At 46.8% G+C, this 20,141-nt stretch overlaps 1 protein-coding gene across 1 annotated transcript; it reads left to right on the top strand.

Moving 5' to 3' along the window:
* The first annotated feature begins 11,164 nt into the window (after positions 1-11,164).
* Positions 11,165-12,744, top strand: LOC123166075 (xyloglucan endotransglycosylase/hydrolase protein 8). The gene is made up of 2 exons (XM_044583838.1): positions 11,165-11,658; positions 11,739-12,744. The coding sequence occupies exons 1-2, from the start codon at positions 11,392-11,394 to the stop codon at positions 12,315-12,317; spliced, it is 846 nt and encodes a 281-aa protein (XP_044439773.1). The 5' UTR covers positions 11,165-11,391; the 3' UTR covers positions 12,318-12,744.
* Positions 12,745-20,141: the final 7,397 nt, after the last annotated feature.

Genomic DNA, 20,141 nt, shown 5'->3' with positions numbered 1-20,141 from the left:
TGGAGATATACAAGCAGTAGCATGAGAGCGACACCAAAGACTTCAGTGCTGTGAGTCCATATTACACTCTGCAAGTCTACAACCCGTGTTTTGCCTCTATGAAAGGGGCTGTTGATTGAGATTGCACGACCAGTTAATGTGGTTATATTTTTAACTTTTAAGTATCACGCAGCAGAACAAGGAATTAACAGGAACAAATTTTCCTTTTACCATCACTCATTGGTTGTACAGTACTATATAGAGAAGTTATTTTTTGAATGGTCAGAAAAGTATATTCTGAGTTTGTCTGATGACTAGTGCAGTAAATGGTCGATTATTATCCTTACAGGTTCCAAAAATGAAGGGTTTTTGTGTTGGGAGCTAGTCCTTCCCTTGGAGCTGTGGGAAACGTCGTACCCTAGACCCTAGCTCTGGGCGACGCCTGCGTGTTAAATAGCCAGGGGCGCGACTCCCTGGATAGCGTACAAGAGGTTGAGATTACAATCTTGGGAGAGAGGGAAGAGATATCTAGTTACACAAGATAATAGAGAATATAAACTACCTATCTCTATCCCTATCTCTAGTCTTCTGGTACAAGGAAAGGAGGCCGGCTAGGCTGGGTAACACGATGCATATGTGTGTCGTTTGACACCCTCCCTTAATCACAACTTGGTCAAGTTGAGATTACGCTTGAATTCCTCAAGACTCCTTGTAGGTAATGCTTTTGTGAATCCATCTGCAACCTGATCACGTGAATGCACAAAACGAATCTCCAATTGCTTATTAGCTACCCTTACTCGAACAAAGTGGAAATCAATCTCAATGTGTTTTGTGCTGGCATGAAAAACTGGATTAGCAGATAGGTAAGTAGCACCAAGATTATCACACCATAGACATGGAATTCGAGTGTGCTTCACACCAAGCTCTTTCAACATGGACTGAACCCATATAATCTCTGCTGTGGCATTGACTAGTGCTTTATACTCAGCTTCTGTACTTGATCGTGACACTGTGGCTTGTTTCTTTGCACACCAAGATATTAAATTCGGACCAAAGAATATTGCAAAACCACCAGTGGAGCGTCTGTCATCTGGACATCCTGCCCAGTCAGAATCAGAAAAAGCACTAACAAGAGTTGAAGAGGACTTGCTGAAAGTAAGACCAAGGTTCATAGTATCTTTTACATATCTCACTGTGCGTTTTGCAGCAGTCCAATGAGTTGTGGTGGGAGCATGAAGAAACTAACATACTTTGTTAACAGCAAAAGAAATGTGAGGCCTTGTTAAAGTTAAGTACTAAAGAGCTCCCACTAAACTTCTGTATCTGGTACTGTCTTCCTGACTCAAGGGTTTTCCCTCAGTAAGTGACAGTTTTTCTGTGCTAGATAGTGGTGTTGGTGAAGGCTTGCATCCTTGCAATCCAACTCTCCTTACCAGATCAGTGGCATACTTTTCCTGAGAGAGATGCAGAGTGTCTCCATGTCTTTTTACTTCAATTCCCAGAAAGAAGTGTAGATCTCCCAGGTCCTTAAGGGCAAACTCAGCACTCAAATTCTTTAGTAGACCTGGCACAGCTTTATTGGATGAACTTGTGACAATGATATCATCAACGTAAAATAAGAACAAATATGGAGGTATTTGACTTATTGTAAATGAACAAGGATGTGTCAGATTTTGAAGGAAGAAAACCAAGTGCTTGAAGTTTCTGACTCGGTCGTGAGTACCACGCCCTGGGAGCCTGTTTCAGTCCATACAGAGCTTTGTCAAGTTTGCATACATAGGTTGGTTTGCTTTTACTTTCAAACCCAGGAGGTTGCTTAATATATACTTCCTCTTCCAGAACATCATGAAGGAACGCGTTCTGTACATCTAGCTGTCTAAGGCACCATCCCCTGAAAACAGCAATAGACAATACAAGGCGAATAGTGGCAGCTTTAACAACGGGAGTAAAGGTGTCCTCATAGTCTATACCGTATCGCTGTTTAAAGCCCTTTGCAACAAGTCTGGCCTTGTAGCGATCTATGGATCCATCAGATTTTCTCTTTATCCTGAAAACCCATTTGCAATCAATCAAACTTTTACCTCGCCGTGGGGGAACCAAATGCCATGTTTGATTTTTGTGGAGTGCCATGTATTCTTCTTCCATGGCCTTCTTCCACCGTGTGTCGCTGAGTGCCTCCTCAGGAGTGCTAGGTTCACCCGCCGAACATGCCAAACCAAACTTCACAACTTGTTTATAATTAACAGGTTTAGTTACCCCTTTTTGTAGGCGTGTACGCGGGACAGAAGCTGTAGGGGGCGCAGAAGATCCTGCTGCCACGTGAGAAGGAGGCGATCCCGAGGCGGATCCTGTCGGCATTGCTGTAGCACCCTGGGACGGATCGACGGGATCTTCTGTGGCTCCTGACGCCACCGGTTCAGTTGCATGCGGCACAGAAGATCCTGCGCCAGGGTGCCCATCATGCCGCGATGATTGGCTGGGCCCAGGCGAATCAGCGCCGGACCGCGAGCCAGGGGACAAAGCAGGATCCACGCCGGGATCCGTGCCTGTCTCGCGCCCGTGTGGTGGAGGGCTTGGCTGTTGCCGCCGCCGCATGTAGTGGCAGGGCCCGCTTGAGGCCCAACGACTCCCAGCGGGCCTGGTGCCCGCGCCGGATTGATGCGGGCTGGAGGCCGCTCCTGAGCCGATGGAGAGGCGCCGCGTGCCGCATGCAGGTTCGCTGACGCCACGCCTGGCGGGCGACACGGGTTCCAGCGCCTCGCCGTCCTGTCGCTCCACCGATCCCGAGGAGGATCGACTGCGGGATTCCTGCGCTGCCGATCCCGAGGAGGATTTGTCCCCCGGTGCTGGACACATAAAATGTAACACGTTTGAGGCGCTTTCTTCACCATTTTTTTCACCGTTTTCTGCTGCATCATCACAAAGCTCATGCTCACAGTTATGAGAGTTAGTCAACAATTGATCACCAGAATTATTTCCCCCTAGATCAAGGCCGGTGAGACTTTGTGGTAAGAGGAGAATTTCTTGGCGAAGAAGTGCACCGGCGTTGGGATGAAGCTTAGAGAATGGAAATTGTGTTTCATCAAAGACAACATCGTGGGAAATATACACACGACCAGTAGGGATGTCAAGGCACTTAACACCTTTATGTTGATTGCTGTAACCAAGGAACACGCATTGCTTAGATTGAAACATAAGCTTGCGATTGTTGTAGGGACGAAGATTGGGCCAGCATGCACACCCAAAAACACGAAGTGTTGTGTAGTCTGGTTTTGTGTGAAGGAGTCTTTCCATGGGAGTTTCATTGTTTATGACACGACTAGGCAACATGTTGATGATGTGTACTGCAGCAAGAAATGCCCCATCCCAGAATTTGAGAGGCATGGAGGCACCAGCTAGAAGTGTTAGGCCAACTTCAACGATGTGCCTGTGCTTGCGCTCAGCAGACCCATTCTGTTGATGGGCATGTGGGCAAGACACGTGGTGAGGGATTCCAAGTTTTTGAAAGAAAGAGTTTAATTTTTCGTATTCTCCACCCCAGTCAGACTGGAGAGCAATGATTTTGCTATTGAATTTCCGTTCAACCAAAGCTTGGAAATTGAGAAAAACTTGGAAAACATCGGATCGTTTCTTAAGAAGATAGATCCAAGAAAATTTGCTATAGTCGTCAATGAAACTCATGTAGTATGTATGTCTACCAACAGAAGAGGGTGCAGGCCCCCACACATCAGAAAAGATAAGTTGCAAAGGCATGGTAGAGACACTAGTGGAAATTGGATACGGTAATTGATGACTTTTGGCCTTTTGGCATGAATCACAAATAGTTTCAACATCACGCTCACCAACATATGGGAGGTTATTTTTCTTAAGCAATCTTTCAACTAAAGAAAATGAAGCATGCCCTAATCGATCGTGCCATTGTGTTGAAGACACTTTGGTGGCACTGAGAACTTGTTTATTCAATCTTCTAATCTCCGGAATCAAGGGGTAAAGCCCACGAACGCATCTACCTCGATATAGCACCTTCCTCGTTGCCTGATCCTTGATCAAAAAGAAGAAGGGGTGAAACTCAAGAAAGACATGATTGTCAATGGCAATGCGATGAACAGAGAGAAGATTTTTAGACGCACTAGGGACATGCAATTTTTTTCGGAGATGAATATTTCTATGAGGGGTTTTAACAACTGAATGACCAATGTGACTAATTTTCATACCTTCTCCACTGGCGGTGTGGATGTGATCTTTGCCACGGTACTTCTCTCGCATAGTCACCTTGTCAAGCTCGCCGGTGATGTGGTTTGTAGCGCCGCTGTCAACATACCAGTTGGTGTCGACGTCGTAGGAACCATCAGCAGCCCCGGCCACCTTCTCATCTTGAGAGGAATCATCATCATCTTCATCAAAGCGATACCAGTAGTCCTTGGCAGAGTGTCCCGGCTTCCCACATATTTGGCATCTGATCGTGTCAGGCCGAGACTTGTTGTTGGAGGAGTTGCCGTTGCGCCGACCCCTGTTGTTGGTGTAGGAGGGCCGGCCGCCGCCATTGCATGCAGCGTTGTTGCCGCCGCTGTGTCCTCCGCCGCCGCTGCCCTTGCCCTTGCTGTTCCGTGGAGGGCCTCGATGACGTGAGCCCCCGCCACGGCCACGGGTGGCAGCGGTGGCAGAGGATTTGAAGCCGCCTCCTGCGCTTGCTCCTTGGTAGATGGCCACCCTTTGATCGAAGTTACTCATCATAGAGAACAACTCATCAAGGGTGACCGGGATGACCCGAGCGTCGAGGGCGGAGACTAGCGGTTGGTACTCCATGTCCAACCCGTTGAGGACGTAGGAGATCAATTCGTCATCTTGCAGGGGCTTGCCTGCTGCAGCTAGCTTGTCGGTGAAACCCCACATGTATGCGAAGTAGGAGGCCACCGACTGCTGTCCCTTCTGCGCGTTCGTGAGCGACGCGCGGATGTTGTTGACGCGAGACAGCGATGTGGACGAGAACATGCTCGCCAACGCTGCCCAGAGTTCGTGCGCGTGGGCGATCGAGGTCACCTGCACAAGCACTTCTTTGGAGAGGTTATTCAGAAGGTAACCAAGCACCTGCTGATCCTCTCGGATCCAAACCGAGTGAAGCGGGTTGGGGATGGTCTCCTCCTTGTCATCCTTGTCCTTGCTGATGACGACCTTGGCCGGCTCCGGCATGCTGCCGTCCGCGTAGCCGAAGAACCCTGCCCCCCAAAGTTGTGGTGTGATCTGGGTACGCCATAGGACGTAGTTGGTTCGGGTGAGGCGCTCGGTGATCTGGCCAGAAAGGGTGGAGTTGGCGGCGCTCGAAGAGGACATGGCTGGGTTTCGGTGGTAGGAGGAGGAGATCGCTAGATGGGAAGAGTTAGGCTCTGATTACCATGTGGGAAATGTCGTACCCTAGCTCTGGGCGACGCCTGCGTGTTAAATAGCCAGGGGCGCGACTCCCTGGATAGCGTACAAGAGGTTGAGATTACAATCTTGGGAGAGAGGGAAGAGATATCTAGTTACACAAGATAACAGAGAATATAAACTACCTATCTCTATCCCTATCTCTAGTCTTCTGGTATAAGGAAAGGAGGCCGGCTAGGCCGGGTAACACGATGCATATGTGTGTCGTTTGACAGGAGCATCCACATCTAGAAGCCAAGGAGGCGCTATCCATGGCCTAATCACTAGTGCTTGCACTGCAGTTTGACATGTCCATAGTGTTGTGTCATGTACTCGTCTTCCATAGTCACTTATACGGAATTGGGTTTTCTTGCAGTTATTTCTTATAGGTTTAACACGTGCAGTACATATAATTCAAGCTCAGGTGGTGTGGCATATGGTCTTGTGAAGCAGTACCTGAAACTGAAAATCCATCAGTGAAGATCATCACTGTGCGACCGCATATAGTGTTATTCTATTAGGTAATTTAGGACACGTTCATGGCCTCATCCTTGACAATCTGCAAGACCAATTGACAGTGTCCATCTTGTACCTGTGAGAAGCCAGAAGGGAAGATCTTCCTGGCAGGAAAAGGAGAGGAAAGGGATTCCTGCTCTGCTCTACTGAAACTATTGCCGGGCGAATGCACAGGAGCACACTGCCTCTGTCCTCTGATACCACCAAGGTGAACTTCCTGTATCCATTTTTGTCGGTCCTTGCTGTGCAACAAGTGTTTCTCTGCACTAGCAGTCCTATATATAGAGATATAATGTGGACAATCAGTTCTGTTTCAGTTCAGGCATCTATGGGGGTTTACAGAAACCATTTCCTCCGCATAACTTTACTAGCAGAGCATGGGTTTGGTTCGGATAATCGGATCCCTGGTATAGTGGTATTGTCTAATCATCTTTCTCAGCATATCCATCTTTGTAATGGTGCCTTACAGGTCGTTAAGATGACTTGTTAGTGATCAGAGCACATTCTGCCAGTGCTGTCACAGCCTATTGTGCTGATCCATCATGAGAGAGAGAGAGCACATTCTGCTACTGCCGTTGCAGCTTATTGTGCTAATCCTATATGAGAGCAACCAACTTATTTTGTCTGCGTTGCATTGGAAAAGAGTTTATGTACATCTTTTGTGCACATGAATTTTCTTCAAATATGCGAAAATTAATTTCTGCTGTAGCTTATGTTTTTTTATGCATGATAATACAACACATCATAAATAAAACCAAAGCCTGCTGCATGTCTTATGTTTTTTATGCATGGTAATACAAGCATCATAAAAAAAAGCATCTGTCTGTTCCTTCTCTAGTTTGTTTGCAGCATGGTTCTTTCTCTTTTGGAGAATTGTCAGAGGATGTAGCATTTGAACCCCGGAACAAATGTCGTGTTTGTGTCAACTTTTTTAGTCTACCGCAAGTTTAAATCCCGCACGTTTCTTTTGGTGTACTTGCATTCTAGGGTATTTTAGTCTAGTATCTCTCTTGGAACTTGCTAAGAATCGCCGAACTTGCTAGATATCCACCATTCCATTGCTATACTTTGCAACGATGGCTAGCTTATAGGTTGCTATAGCCTATATGACTTGTTGTGGATAAGAGCATGTTCGGCTAGTGCTGTTACAGACCATCGTTGTACACTTGTACTGATCCTACATATATTTGCTTCAACTCGATCCTGACACGCACAGGGCATCCACTCGTGCTGCATCTGCGCGCGTGGGGAGTCTGAAAGCGAGCGAATATGGCCCGTGGAAACGACAGCGGCGGCGGCCAGACGACGCGTGAACCACCGCCGCCCGCCGTCGCTGTTGGTCACCGCGGCGCCCGTGACCGGCCAGGGCAGGGGTGGGGAGTACACGCTTGCCCATGCCCAGCGAGGAAAGGAAAGGAGGCATCCATGTTAAGATAAGCAAAAATCTAAGATAAGATTAAGATGGCGACGGCCCCCCATTTGATGCGCTTAAGTGGCGAACCGCAATGAATGGCCGGATAATCCCGTGCGTGTCAGTCACCGCGGTCACCGTCCGACACCGCAAGCTAGTGGGGACGTGCGTGCCCCACGCATCAGCAGAACGTCCGCTCTGCCGCTGACCTTGCCCAAAGCAGTATAAATCCAGCGCCACCTCCCTCCTGTGCTATGCTATGCTCTGCTCGGCCGCCGCGCGCACTGCGCCGCCCCGGCCGCACTAACCATACCCATCTCACTGCACTAACCAGCGCGAGCCTTCACATCTCGACCAAGAAGCAGAGCACCTGCAGCCAGCACCATGGCTGCCGTGTCCGTGGCCCTCTATGGGGCGCCGCTCCCCTGAATCTTGACTGCAGTGAGATCCCTGTCGCTCGTCTTTTTAACCCTCTAGAGAAAGTTCATGCTGATATAACCTCCATGCTCCCCACCAAGGAGCTCATCCGCATAAGATACTTGAGAACTCGGTGCCGTGGACAATCAGTGACGCGCGGGAGGAGACCAAGCTAGCTGGCGGCCGGGGCTTTTGCTCGTGTGTTTCGGCAACAAGAATAACGACCAAAAGAAACTCCGATAACCAAGAGAAGAAAAATGTCCAGTCGCCTGAAGTTCTAATAGTTGTGGTGGTGTCACCTTATAGAATAAATGAACATAAATAAAAATAATGGAAAAAAGTCGTCTCCACCACTCGATCAGGATCCAAAGGCCCAGCCTTCTTCTTCCCCTATATACTAATACTAGAACTAATGAATTTTGTAGGGATTAGTGGCATTGGTACCCTGTAAGAAGAAAGAAAATAAAAACAGTCTTAAACAAACAATGACAAATTTTGCACAAATTAACACAAAAACTGCAGTATTTTATAATATGCAAAATTTAGCATATAATAGCGGGATTTTAGCAAAAAAAGTTTCCTCAGAAGGAATGAATAAGTGACATTTGTATTACCCTAAAAAATAAAGAAAATAAATAAAAGAAAATAGTCAAAATGATGAAATTTTGTAAGGAAGAATGAGTAAGTAGCACTTGTATTACCCTTAAAAGAAATAAAATGAAATAACAAATAAAAAAAATCAAAATAGTGAAGTTTTCTAAGAAAGAATGAATTAGTGGCATTGATATTACCCTTTGAGAAGAAAGAAAAAAACAAATAATGACAAATTTTGCACATAATTTACACGGAAATTGTGCTCTTTTATAATATGGAAGAATAAGTATATAATAGTGAAATTTTCACAAAACGAAGTTTCCTTAAGAAGGAATGAATTAGTGGCATTGGCATTACCCTTTGAGAAAAAAAAGAAAATGAAAAAACAATAAACAAATAATGAAATTTTTTGCACATAATTTACACAGAAATTGCACTCTTTTATAATATGGAAGAATAATCATATAATAGTAAAATTTTCACAAAAGGAAGTTTCCTAAGAAGGAATGAATTAGTGGCATTGACATTACCGTTAAGAAAAAACAAAAATGAAATAAAAACTAGAAAAAAAACAAAATTATGAAGTTCACTAAGAAAAAATGAATTAGCGGCTTTGGTATTACCCTTTAAGAAGAAATAAAATAAAATAAAAACTAAAGCAAAATGAACGTAATAATGTTTTCTAAGGAAGAATGAAGTAGCGGCATTGGTTTTACCATTTAAAAATAAAGGTACTGTAAATCGAACAATGACAATTTGCACACATACATAAATATGCACTTTTTATAAATATGCAAGAATAAGCATATGATAGCGGAATTTACGCATAATAGCATCTAAGAAGGAATTGATTAGTGTCATTGGTGTTACACTTAAATAATGAAAAAAATAACTAAAGTGGAACCAAAATAATGAGTTTTTATAAGGAATAATAAATTAATGGCATTGTATTACCCTTTAAAATGAATAAAAATGATAAGAAATCAAAATAACGAGGTTTTATAAGGAAGAACAGATTGGTGGCATTGATATCACTCTTCAAGAAGAAAGAAAGAAAGAAATTGAAAACAATCAATTAATTTACACAACTTGAAGTAAGCTGAGAGGTCTAACTCCATCTGCCCTCGGCCTCCTCTGGCGCTCCCACGGGCGGCAGGGGAGGAAACCCTAGCCGCCGCCAAACCGCGTCCCTCTCCCCATCCCTCCCCTCGCCGCCGCCAGGGCGTGCCGGCGGGCGAAGCCCGCCCGGCATGGGCGGCGGCGGGGCGTTCTCTCCTTCTCGCGAGGCGGGCTCGCCGTGGGGCGATCTTCCCTGGCCGGAACGCGGCGTGGTGCGGGACGCAGCGACGCTGGGCTGCCACGGTGGCTGGCGTGGAGGGCTGCACGAGGCGGGTTACGTGCTGGCGGCGCTCGTCGGCGGGATCTGGCGCTCGTCGTCGGCGGGATCTGGCGGCGCTCGTCGGCGGGATCTGGCGGCGCTCGTCGGCGGGATCTGGCGCTCGTCGTGCTGGCGGCCGGCGGCGGCGGGATCTGGCGCTCGCGCTGGTCGGGCGCGCCCCTCGTGGGGAGCCTCGGCCTGCTCGCGGGGCAGCCTCTCGCCGCAGGGCAGCGGGGCCTAGCGACGGCGGGGCGTGCGGCGTGACGGCGAGCCGCCAGATCTGGAGGTATTGCCCCCCTCCCTTCCATGCATCCATTCCCAGTCCCCGGTTCGGTTTGGATCTTCCGGATCCACCTCCAGTGTGTTCTGGTGGAGCAGATCGGTGTCCGGGGGAAACCTTGGCCGCCTTGGCTGGCCGGCAGCGGCGACGCCGATTTTTGGCGCCGTTTTCCTCCTTGGGGGCGCTGCTGAGGGCACCATTTCTCCTCTCCGAACCATGTCCGGGTGAAAGCCCAAGATCCGTTGCGGATCGGGCGTCGGCGGCGCCCTGTGCACCGTTTTCTTCCTGGAGGCGACGCCAAGGACATTGGGATCGGATGGAAGGGTCTGTAGGTGAGGGGTGGGGTGTGCTGCCTCCCTTTCGGTGGAGCGGTGTTTCTTTATGCATATTCTTGGCGGCGGCTCTTGGCGGCATGGAGCAGCGGAGGCTTGGCGTCAGATGTGTGGTGACGGACACGCGCAGGAGGTCGACGCTGTCTGGCGTCGTGGTGGCGTCGGCGGCAGTGAGACCGGGCAAGGCCGTTGCAACAGTACAGCTCTGAAGATGGATTAGTGGTAGGTGGTTGTGGCGGCCTCATACGCGGCAGGCGGCCTCGTTGAGGAGCACGCCGGACTGGTGGGTGCCCATACCCGGCAGGCGTCCAGGTTGGGACCTCAGGTCTTAGATGTTAGGTTTGGCTGCGAGGTCTGTTTGGTATTAGGCCCAGACCATCAGCGCCCCTTCATCAGTTAGATAGGAGTAGCGACAGAGGTTGCGAAGATGGTGGCTTTGGTCTTACTATTGTACGACCTTGTAAGGTTTTGTGCTAATAATTAATAAAATTTGGCCGTATGCATCGATCAGATGCAGAGGCCGGGGGTATTCCTCCTTTTCAAAAAAAATTAATTTACACAACTTGTAGTCAGTGTACACGTCACGCGCCTTATCGTCCACCGCGCGTCGGTCTATCCCCGCTGCCACCGTCTACCTGACACGCACAGGGCACCGACTCCTGCCGGCCGTATCCGCGCGCGGGAAGTCTGAAAGCGAGGGAGAGTATATGTCCCATGCAAAAGACAGCGACGGCGGCCAGACGACGCGTGAACCACCGCCTCCGCTGCTCCCGTGACCATGAGTGCACGCTTGCCCATGCCCAGCAAGGAAAGCCGCACTCTCTCCCTCGGTTATGGCAACGGCCAGCGATAATCCCGTCGTCGTCACGGGGACGCGTCGCCACTCGGCGCTCGCGCATCCACGAAACGTTTGCCCCCCGCCCAGAGCCGAGCATCGAACGAGCGCACTATAAAAGCCCACCTCGCCGTGCCGTGCTCGCCTGGCCGCCGCGCGCACCGAACCGACCGCACTAACCACACCCGTCTCGCTCCACTGGCCTCCTCGTCCTCGTCTCCCTCGGGAAGCAGAGCGCCGTCGATCATGGCGGGCCGGGCGGCCATGTCCGCCGCCGTGGCCCTGGCGCTGGCGCTGCTGGCGGCCGCGGACTCGTGGCTGTACGAGGAGTTCGCCACGGAGGGCAACGTGCGCGCGGGCTACGACGCGCGGGGGCAGCAGGTGGCGTCGCTCCTCCTCGACCGCCAGTCCGGCGCCGCCTTCCGCTCCCGGCGCAGCTACCTCTACGGCCAGTTCAGCGTCCAGATCAAGCTCGTCCCCGGCAACTCCGCCGGCACCGTCGCCTCCTTCTACGTGCGCATTCCATTCCCGTCCGAGCACATAATAATAATATATAGTCGAGACTTTAGATTTCTGACGCCATTGCTGTGCAGCTGTCGTCGGGCGACGGGCCGGGGCACGACGAGATCGACATGGAGTTCATGGGCAACAGCACGGGCCAGCCGGTGGCGCTCAACACCAACGTGTGGGCCAACGGCGACGGCAAGAAGGAGCAGCAGTTCTACCTCTGGTTCGACCCGGCCGCCGACTACCACACCTACACCATCATCTGGAACGACCGAAACATCATCTTCAAGGTGGACGACCTCTTCCTGCGCTGCTTCACCCGCTACGCCGACCTGCCCTACCCGGGCGGGCAGCCCATGGCGGTGCACGCCACGCTCTGGGACGGCAGCTACTGGGCGACGGAGCAGGGCAAGGTGAAGGTGGACTGGTCCGCCGCGCCCTTCGTCGTCTCCTACCGCGGCTACTCCGCCGACGCCTGCGTGCCCGCCGGCGACGGCCGCCCGCTCTCCTGCCCCGCCGGCACCGACCGCTGGATGAAGCGGCAGCCCAGCGCCGCCGAGCAGGGCACCGTCGCCTGGGCCAGGAGGAACTACATGCACTACGACTACTGCCAGGACGGCTGGCGGTTCCCGCAGGGGTTCCCCGCCGAATGCTCCCGCGACTGATGACCGACTGATTCGTCGCCGTCGTCCCTACGTACCGATTGTTCTAATTGACCTGTGGTTTCTTGGTTCACCACTGATTGCCTCTGATCTGATCTGCCATTTTGCCTCCCATGGTGTTCTTTATCTCCTACCGGCACCTCACATGGTGTAACATTCCAAAGAAAAAAACTGCACATGATGTCAGTCTCGGCCAGGTACAAACGAAGCATAAACAATACAGTGGCTGTCGATTGACTCTTGATCTGAACAATACAGATGATATATAGTAGATGCTGTAAAACTTGTTCGGCGGCATTTTTTCACACGCTATTTTTTCACTCGGTTGTTTATGTTGTCTCTGGTGAACAAATACCCTACACTTTCCATCATTTTCAAAAGAACAATGATCTTAATTTTGCCATGTGCAAAATGAAAATCTTTTTGGGCCTGTCTAGGACACATCTAAGTTGATGTCCACTCTGTTTGTGGTCTATTTTTTTGTCCTAGTTTTTTTTGTTTCTTGTTGCTACATTATATACTTGTGGGAGCTTAGATGTGACATTCTTAAAAAACATCTAGATGTGAGTTAGACAAACTGAATCTTTTTAGGTGCATGGCAACTAAAAGCATGTGTTGCCACGACGGCAACTTTCATTGTGTCTTTTTGCCATATCTATCCAAAGAGTTTGAAAGAAAGGAAGGGGGGGGGGGGATTTGAGAGAAGCTTTCGCAGTGGAAAATGAAAAAAAAAAGCATATCGTTCTTAGAAATTGTGGAATTTGACTCAGTTAGAGCTATGGTTTAGCATCAAGAGGGAAGTTTTGTAAAAGCAACAAAAAGAATTACTCAGATAGCCGTGAACGTATATAACTTGGGTCGTGTTATAAATGCTCTGGCTAAACCTATTCAAGGGAGAGGCGAAATTGTAGCTTCCGAATCTCGCTTAATTGAATTTCCTGCTCCAAGTAGAATTCGGAAAAAGTATAATCATTCAAAAATTGTTTGCCATGGAAATAAAATATAATATATCATTGCAACTTAAGATGTATTCTTCATTTCAAAAATTATGTGTCTCACTAGTAGAAAACAGGGCTTTCGTTCGGGCCTGGCCAGCCCATTAGTCCCGGTTCCGCACGAACCGGAACCCATGGGGTGCATTAGTCCCGGTTCGTGAGCCCAGGGGGCTGGCCGGGCCACGTGGGCCATTGATCCCGGTTCGTCTGGACCTTTTGGTCCCGGTTCAACGCACGAACCGGGACCAATGCGCCTTGCCCCTGGCCCATGACCATTAGTCCCGGTTTGTGCCACAAACCGGGACTACAGGGTTGGTCCTCGTTGCGGCCAGAGTTTAGTCCCACCTCGCCAACCGAAGGGCGCTCACACCGGTTTATAAGCCCGTCCCTCTCTGCCTTGTTGAGCTCCTCTCAAAATGAAAATAGATGCCCTTATACAGGGAATTTGACCTAAATTCATAGTGAGTTTCTCTAAAATTCATAAAAATTTATTATGAATTTAGGTTGAATTTTCTCTATAGGCGCATCTATGCTCATTTTTTTATGTTGGGGTTGGCGATCTTTACAAACTTTTTGTGTGTTAAATATGCACCATTCAAAATCAGTCTCTGCTTTGAATGGTTCATTTTGAACACACAAAAAGTCAGGAGTTCAAATAAGTTTTAAAAAATGAAATCCCTTTGTAACAGACGAGTTTCCGTATGAAATCCTGATACTTTGAAAGAGATTGTCCGTTTTGTACACGAAGTGCATCCAGTTTTTGCCGGGACCCTCTCAACTTTCTTGCACATGCTATGTGGATGAAATGATGATACCATGCCAACTTTCAACCTTTTCAGAGTTCATTTGAAATGCTTTTCAATTTTAGGGTCTTATAGCTCAAATAATTAGTAAATGCATGAAAAATAACAAATGAAGCTTTGAATGGTGCATTTTGAACACACAAAAAGTCAGGAGTTCAAATAAGTTTTAAAAAATGAAATCCCTTTGTAACAGACGAGTTTCCGTATGAAATCCTGATACTTTGAAAGAGATTGTCCGTTTTGTACACGAAGTGCATCCAGTTTTTGCCGGGACCCTCTCAACTTTCTTGCACATGCTATGTGGATGAAATGATGATACCATGCCAACTTTCAACCTTTTCAGAGTTCATTTGAAATGCTTTTCAATTTTAGGGTCTTATAGCTCAAAATAATTAGTAAATGCATGAAAAATGGTGCATGAAAAATAACAAATAAAATAAATAAGTAATTAGAAACAAAATAATATAAACTTTATTAAAATATATAAGTAGAAACAAAATAAAATAAACTTTAATAAAATTTATGAAACTAAAATTAACAAAGTATTTTCTGTTCAAAACATTATAAGAAACCTCTAGTATTATTGAAACTAAAATCATATAAAATTGATGCAACTAAAATTATCGAAGTATTTTCTGTTCAAAATCATTAAAAGCAAAAAGAATTTTCATAAATAACTTTTTTTGATAGAAATTTTAATAGCAAAAACAATTATCATAAGGTAAAATAATAAGTAATTAGAAAAAAATAAAATAAAATAAATAAGTAATTAGAAACAAAATAAAATAAAATAAATAAGTATTTTGTTGTAAGTAGAAACAAAATAAAATAAACAAAGCAAAAAAGAAAACAAAATAACTGGGAAAAAAATAAAAAAATGCCACCTACTGGGCCACCACGGCGTGAATACGACTAGAAACCCATCCATGGGCCAGGATTCAGGCCCACAGAAGGCCCACAGGCATAGCAGTGCAAGATTAGGCCCACAGGCCTGCAGTTCAGAGGAGTTCAATGGAGCTGGCGGGGCGGGGCTTATAAACAGGTCATGCCGCTCCTCAGCTAGCGAGGTGGGACTAAACATCCCACCGCACCGCGACTTTGGCAGGCGCAGGACATTGGTCCCGGTTGGTGCCACGAACCGGGACCAATGCCCCCCTTTGGTCCCGGTTGGTGCCGGTGGCACCAACCGGAACCAATGCCCATCCTTTAGTCCCGGTTGGTGCCACCAACCGGGACCAAAGCCCTCTGCTTCCCGCCCTTTGGGCTGCTGAAAAGAGGCCTTTGACCAAAGAGGGGCATTTGTCCCGGTCCGTGACAAGAACCGGGACTAAAGCTTCATGTATATAAGGCACACTTGTGAAAATTTTGGTTTGCATCTTGCAGTTCGCCCCCGACGACGCGCGCGGAGAGGACGCCGCCAGGCTGCCGGACGCCGTCGCCGTCGTCCCGCCCCGAAGCCCACGCCGACGCCGTCGCCGTCGGCCGCCCCCGCCCCGGAGCCCACGCCGACGCCGTCCGCCGCCCACGCCGTCGCCGTCCGCCGCCAACGCCGTCGCCGTCGCCCGTGCCCTGCTCCGCCCGCCCGCCCGGATCCTCTGCACGCCGACGCCGTCCGCCGCCCCCACCGTCGCCGTCGTCGACGCCGTCGCTGCCCCCGCCGTCGCCCTAGTCGGCCGGCCCCGCTGTTAGCCGCCGCCGCCCCGAATCCTTTTTTTCATTTTTTTGTATATGTATTTTTTCCATGTATATATACTAGTAAGTGTTTAATAAAATTAGTTAGATTAGTTGAATTAGATGTTTTTCCATGTATTTTAGATTAGTTGAATTAGATATTTTTTTGTCAATTTATGTATATATATGTGCATATTTAGAAAAAAATTATGTTGAACTAGTTAAATAGAATAGAACTAGTTAAACAAGTTTATTTTTAGTAAGTGCTTAGTAGTTGAACTAGTTGATTTAATAAAACTACTTTATTTTACTATAGAAGTAGTTTATTTTAGTAAGTACTACTTTATTTTATTTATAGTAAGTGCTTAATTAGTAGTTGAACTAGTTGATTTAATAAAACTACTTTATTTTACTATATATAGAAGTAGTTTATTTTTAGTAAGAACTACTTTATTTTATTTATTTATAGTAAGTGCTTAGTAGTTGAACTAGTTTATTTTAGCAAGAAAATTAATAGAACTAGTTTATTTTTTTAGTTCAAGCAATTAATCCCGCATCGACGTCGACGATGCCTATCCCGCATCCTCGTCGTCGACTCGGCGGAGGAGGCCGGCTTGATCAGAGGGGCCATGTCCGGGACTGGGCTCCGCCGGGCTAGTTTTGGGATGTGCTACCTTCCGGTGGGCGTAGGTTGGTGAGGAGCCAGCCCGTCGTTGACCCGATCCTTGTTTGGTGGCGGTCGCGTGGGCCAGTGACGGTGCCGAGGCTTCCAGACACCGCGGAGGTGGTACGTCACCGTGTCAGCGAGGAGGACCAGCACGTCCGCGCTACATGGTTGCGTTGGAGGGCAGGTTCGACAATACCTGGCAGGTTCTTCAGGGATCTCACTGGAGCTATGATCATGTGATGGTTCCGTCCCTTTGGGTGTCCACCGCCCGCGCCGATACCCGTCGGGCGCTACTGTTCTAGCTGTACTAGCGATGCTATATGTATGATAGTATTCGAGGTGTATTAGTGATAATATTCGACGATGTACGGACGCATGGAGATGATGTAGTTTTGCTTATAATTGAATGCATCCTAATTTGAATACTACTTTATTTTGTGATTTGATTTTGCTTATTGAATGCTCAAAGTGGAAAACTACTCCTACTTTGAATGCTAAAATTGGAGAGCACTATGCAAGGCGTATGCATATGATTAGTTGATAGCTTATAGGGTTTTTGTTTTCGCAGAAATCTAGGAGCCCCCGGCCCCTCCATCATCCCCGCCGTCGTCCCCGTCACCGCCCCCTCCGACATCGAGGTGAGACTAGCCAAATCCTCTTTTAGAAAGATAATTAAACGATATTTCGGGTTGACTGTAAGTCTGTCGAGTCTCCACCATATATGTGAGGACGAAGAATCCCGACTGTTGTCGTGGGGGTAGCTTCTCCTTCGTTCCCGTGTGCTAGACAATTTGGTGTAATGCACTCGAGAACGAAAGGAGGAGCTACCATACCATCACCGACGGTCGCAAATGTCAGAGAGGAATCAGTGAGGGAGAGTTCCACCATATATATATGAGAGGACGAAGAATCCCGACTGTTGTCGTGGGGGTCGCTTCTCCTTTGTTCCCGTGTGCTAGACATTTTGGTGTAATGCACTCGGGGACAAATGGAGGAGCGACCATCATCAACGGTCGAATGTATACACCACGTGAGCTGAGAGTTTTCAAGAAAAGACTCGACAAACAGATAGTCAACCCGTGATGAATAATAATGATCTAACTTAGGTTTTTTAGTACATATATTTAATTGTAGACGTTTAATATTTGAATTATGAACATAGGAAATGTCGTACTCGGACGACGAAAGTCTCCTGGGGGAGTGCGACTGGTGCCACGACGACCGAGGTCAGTGCGACAGGCCTCACCTGAACGAAGATCGGTGCTTCAGTATTAAGCTGGAGGAGACCTTCGATGTTGAAACGGTACGCAACGACGACAAGTGTTATTTTTTCGTAATTAAGCACGACTTCAACTATTTCAACATGTACTTTTCATCTTTTACAATTCGGCTAGCTTATCCCATGCCATGCAAGACGCTACGTCTTGAAGAGGATGGGTTTTGAAGACCATGAAAGTATGGAAACAAAGAAAATTCACCTAAGGACCCATCATGATATAGATTTTGAAGTAAATCTGTATAATTCTGAGAGCGTAACCCATTTTGGTTGCAAAAATTGGGAAGCATTTTGCAAGATGTATGGTTTTGATGAGGGTATGCTTGTCACCATGGATCTTGGTGATCCTGACATCGAGCAAGAAAATATGGACATTTGGGTCCTTGTTGATACGCCTCCAATTCTACCGCTATGTGAGTTTCTCAAACATAGTTATTAGCTAATTTATATTGTTCATTTCAAAATAGTTGACAGCTTATTTTCATTGACAGCTTATTTTGATTGTTCAAACAATGTGCGGAACATGGTAGACAGAACCTACTACACCGATGGCTCTGAGTTAACTTATAAGGAGAAAACTCATCTGGTCGGATTTTGTACTGATATTGAGAATTACAATATCTATTGTAAAACTCCTCCACATTATGGTCAATACGTGCCACTAGTGCACGTATTGAACTACGGTAACTACTATGGAGATACCCTGGTAAGATTTCTTACTATTACGACATCCGCGCATCTTTTGCATACTTCTAAAACTAGTACATCATTGCTAACTATGAAGTTATTACTATGTTTTTCAACAGATAATCCCAGAGGATTGTGTGCCTCATTTGATGTATCAGAAAGGTAGGCTTGATGTTTTGAACATACAACCAGGTCATCCTACGAATCTCAACTGTCCATACCGGATTTCTAAAAGAAGTGGAGACATGCAAATCAAAGAATGGAAAAATGTATGGACAGTCGCAAAGAGGTTCTTGAAAGCAAAAGGAAGCGAAGCGCAAGAATTGGAGACAGGATGATCTCCATTCTCCATAATGGAGAGTCAGGGTCTATATTATTTTATGCTATTTTACCTTAAAGAGGGTATTTTGGTCCTACCTAATACTGATGATCATGTGCTAAGAAAAATTAAGTAGGGTTGGTTCGAAGACTATGAGGATGATGATCGTATGACTGGTTATTAATAACGAGTAGAAATTGTATGATGATGATTAGTAGGACTTGTTATTATATATGATGATGCATGATGCGCGCATGAAGAGTTATTATATATCAGCGGTTGAAATGAACATGGATTGGATTGAAGTGAAGGCAACATGCATGTGGTGCATGTCGAAAGTAGTACAATCCAAACTTGATCAAGTTAGGATTAGTATTACTTTCGACATGCACCACATGTTGCCTTCACTTTAATCTAAGCCATGTTTAGGCATAGCAGTACATAGCGTTGGTAAACCAAGCACGGAGATATAAGAGAGGACACTTCTCTCTAATAGCTACCTAATAACAACCTAAATTAACCCCCAAAACCCCTAAATCAGCCCCTTTCAAAAAAAACCTCAGTTCCAGCCAGATGCTGACGCGTGGATGCCTATTAGTCCCGGTTGGTGTCACCAACCGGGACCAAAGGCCCCCCGGCCTGGGCTGGCCGCAGCGGCCACGTGGAGGCCCATCTGTCCCGGTTCGTGTAAGAACTGGGACTAAAGGGTTAGGGCATTAGTAACGACCCTTTAGTCCCGGTTCAAAAACCGGGACAAAAGGCCCTTACCAACCGGGACAATAGGCCCTTTTTCTATTAGTGTCTAAGAAACAACTTTGCCATACTTTTTCGTATATTGCCATGATGGAAACTTTCATGTTGTCTTCATCATGCCTATATCGGAGAATGGTGCCATAGCATCCTTTGAATTTTTTTGTTTTCCCCTGGAAACTACAAATACAACGTCATTGCATCTTAAGATGCATTTTCTTGTGTCTAGAGAAACAGATTTTTCATAGTTTGTTCAAAATATACCACGGCATAAACTTTTCCATGTTTGCCATTATTTTTAGAGATCATTAATGTTTTAGTACTATATCATGGCAAATTTTAATTATGTAACATGGCAAGTTTTATTTTTTTAAATGGAAAATTTACTCCTTTTTAACCATGGCAAGGTTACTTTATCTGAGCATAGCATTTTATTTGTTTGAAACATGAAAAATTCATTGTTTGGACATGGCAAGTTTACTTTTCAACCATGGAAAATTTATTTTCTTGACCATGGCATTTTTTTTGGTTTAGCCATGGACAATTCATACTTCATAATATGGCAAATTTATATATTTTTCAACAATGGAAAATTTACTCTTTTTTGTTTTCGCTACCAGACTGGTTTCTACTTTTTTTCAATAACTATTCATGCGCTA

This window comes from Triticum aestivum, chromosome 7D (assembly GCF_018294505.1).
Source record: "Triticum aestivum cultivar Chinese Spring chromosome 7D, IWGSC CS RefSeq v2.1, whole genome shotgun sequence".
Taxonomy (NCBI): Eukaryota; Viridiplantae; Streptophyta; class Magnoliopsida; order Poales; family Poaceae; genus Triticum; species Triticum aestivum.
This window is presented reverse-complemented; position numbering and strand designations above follow the sequence as displayed.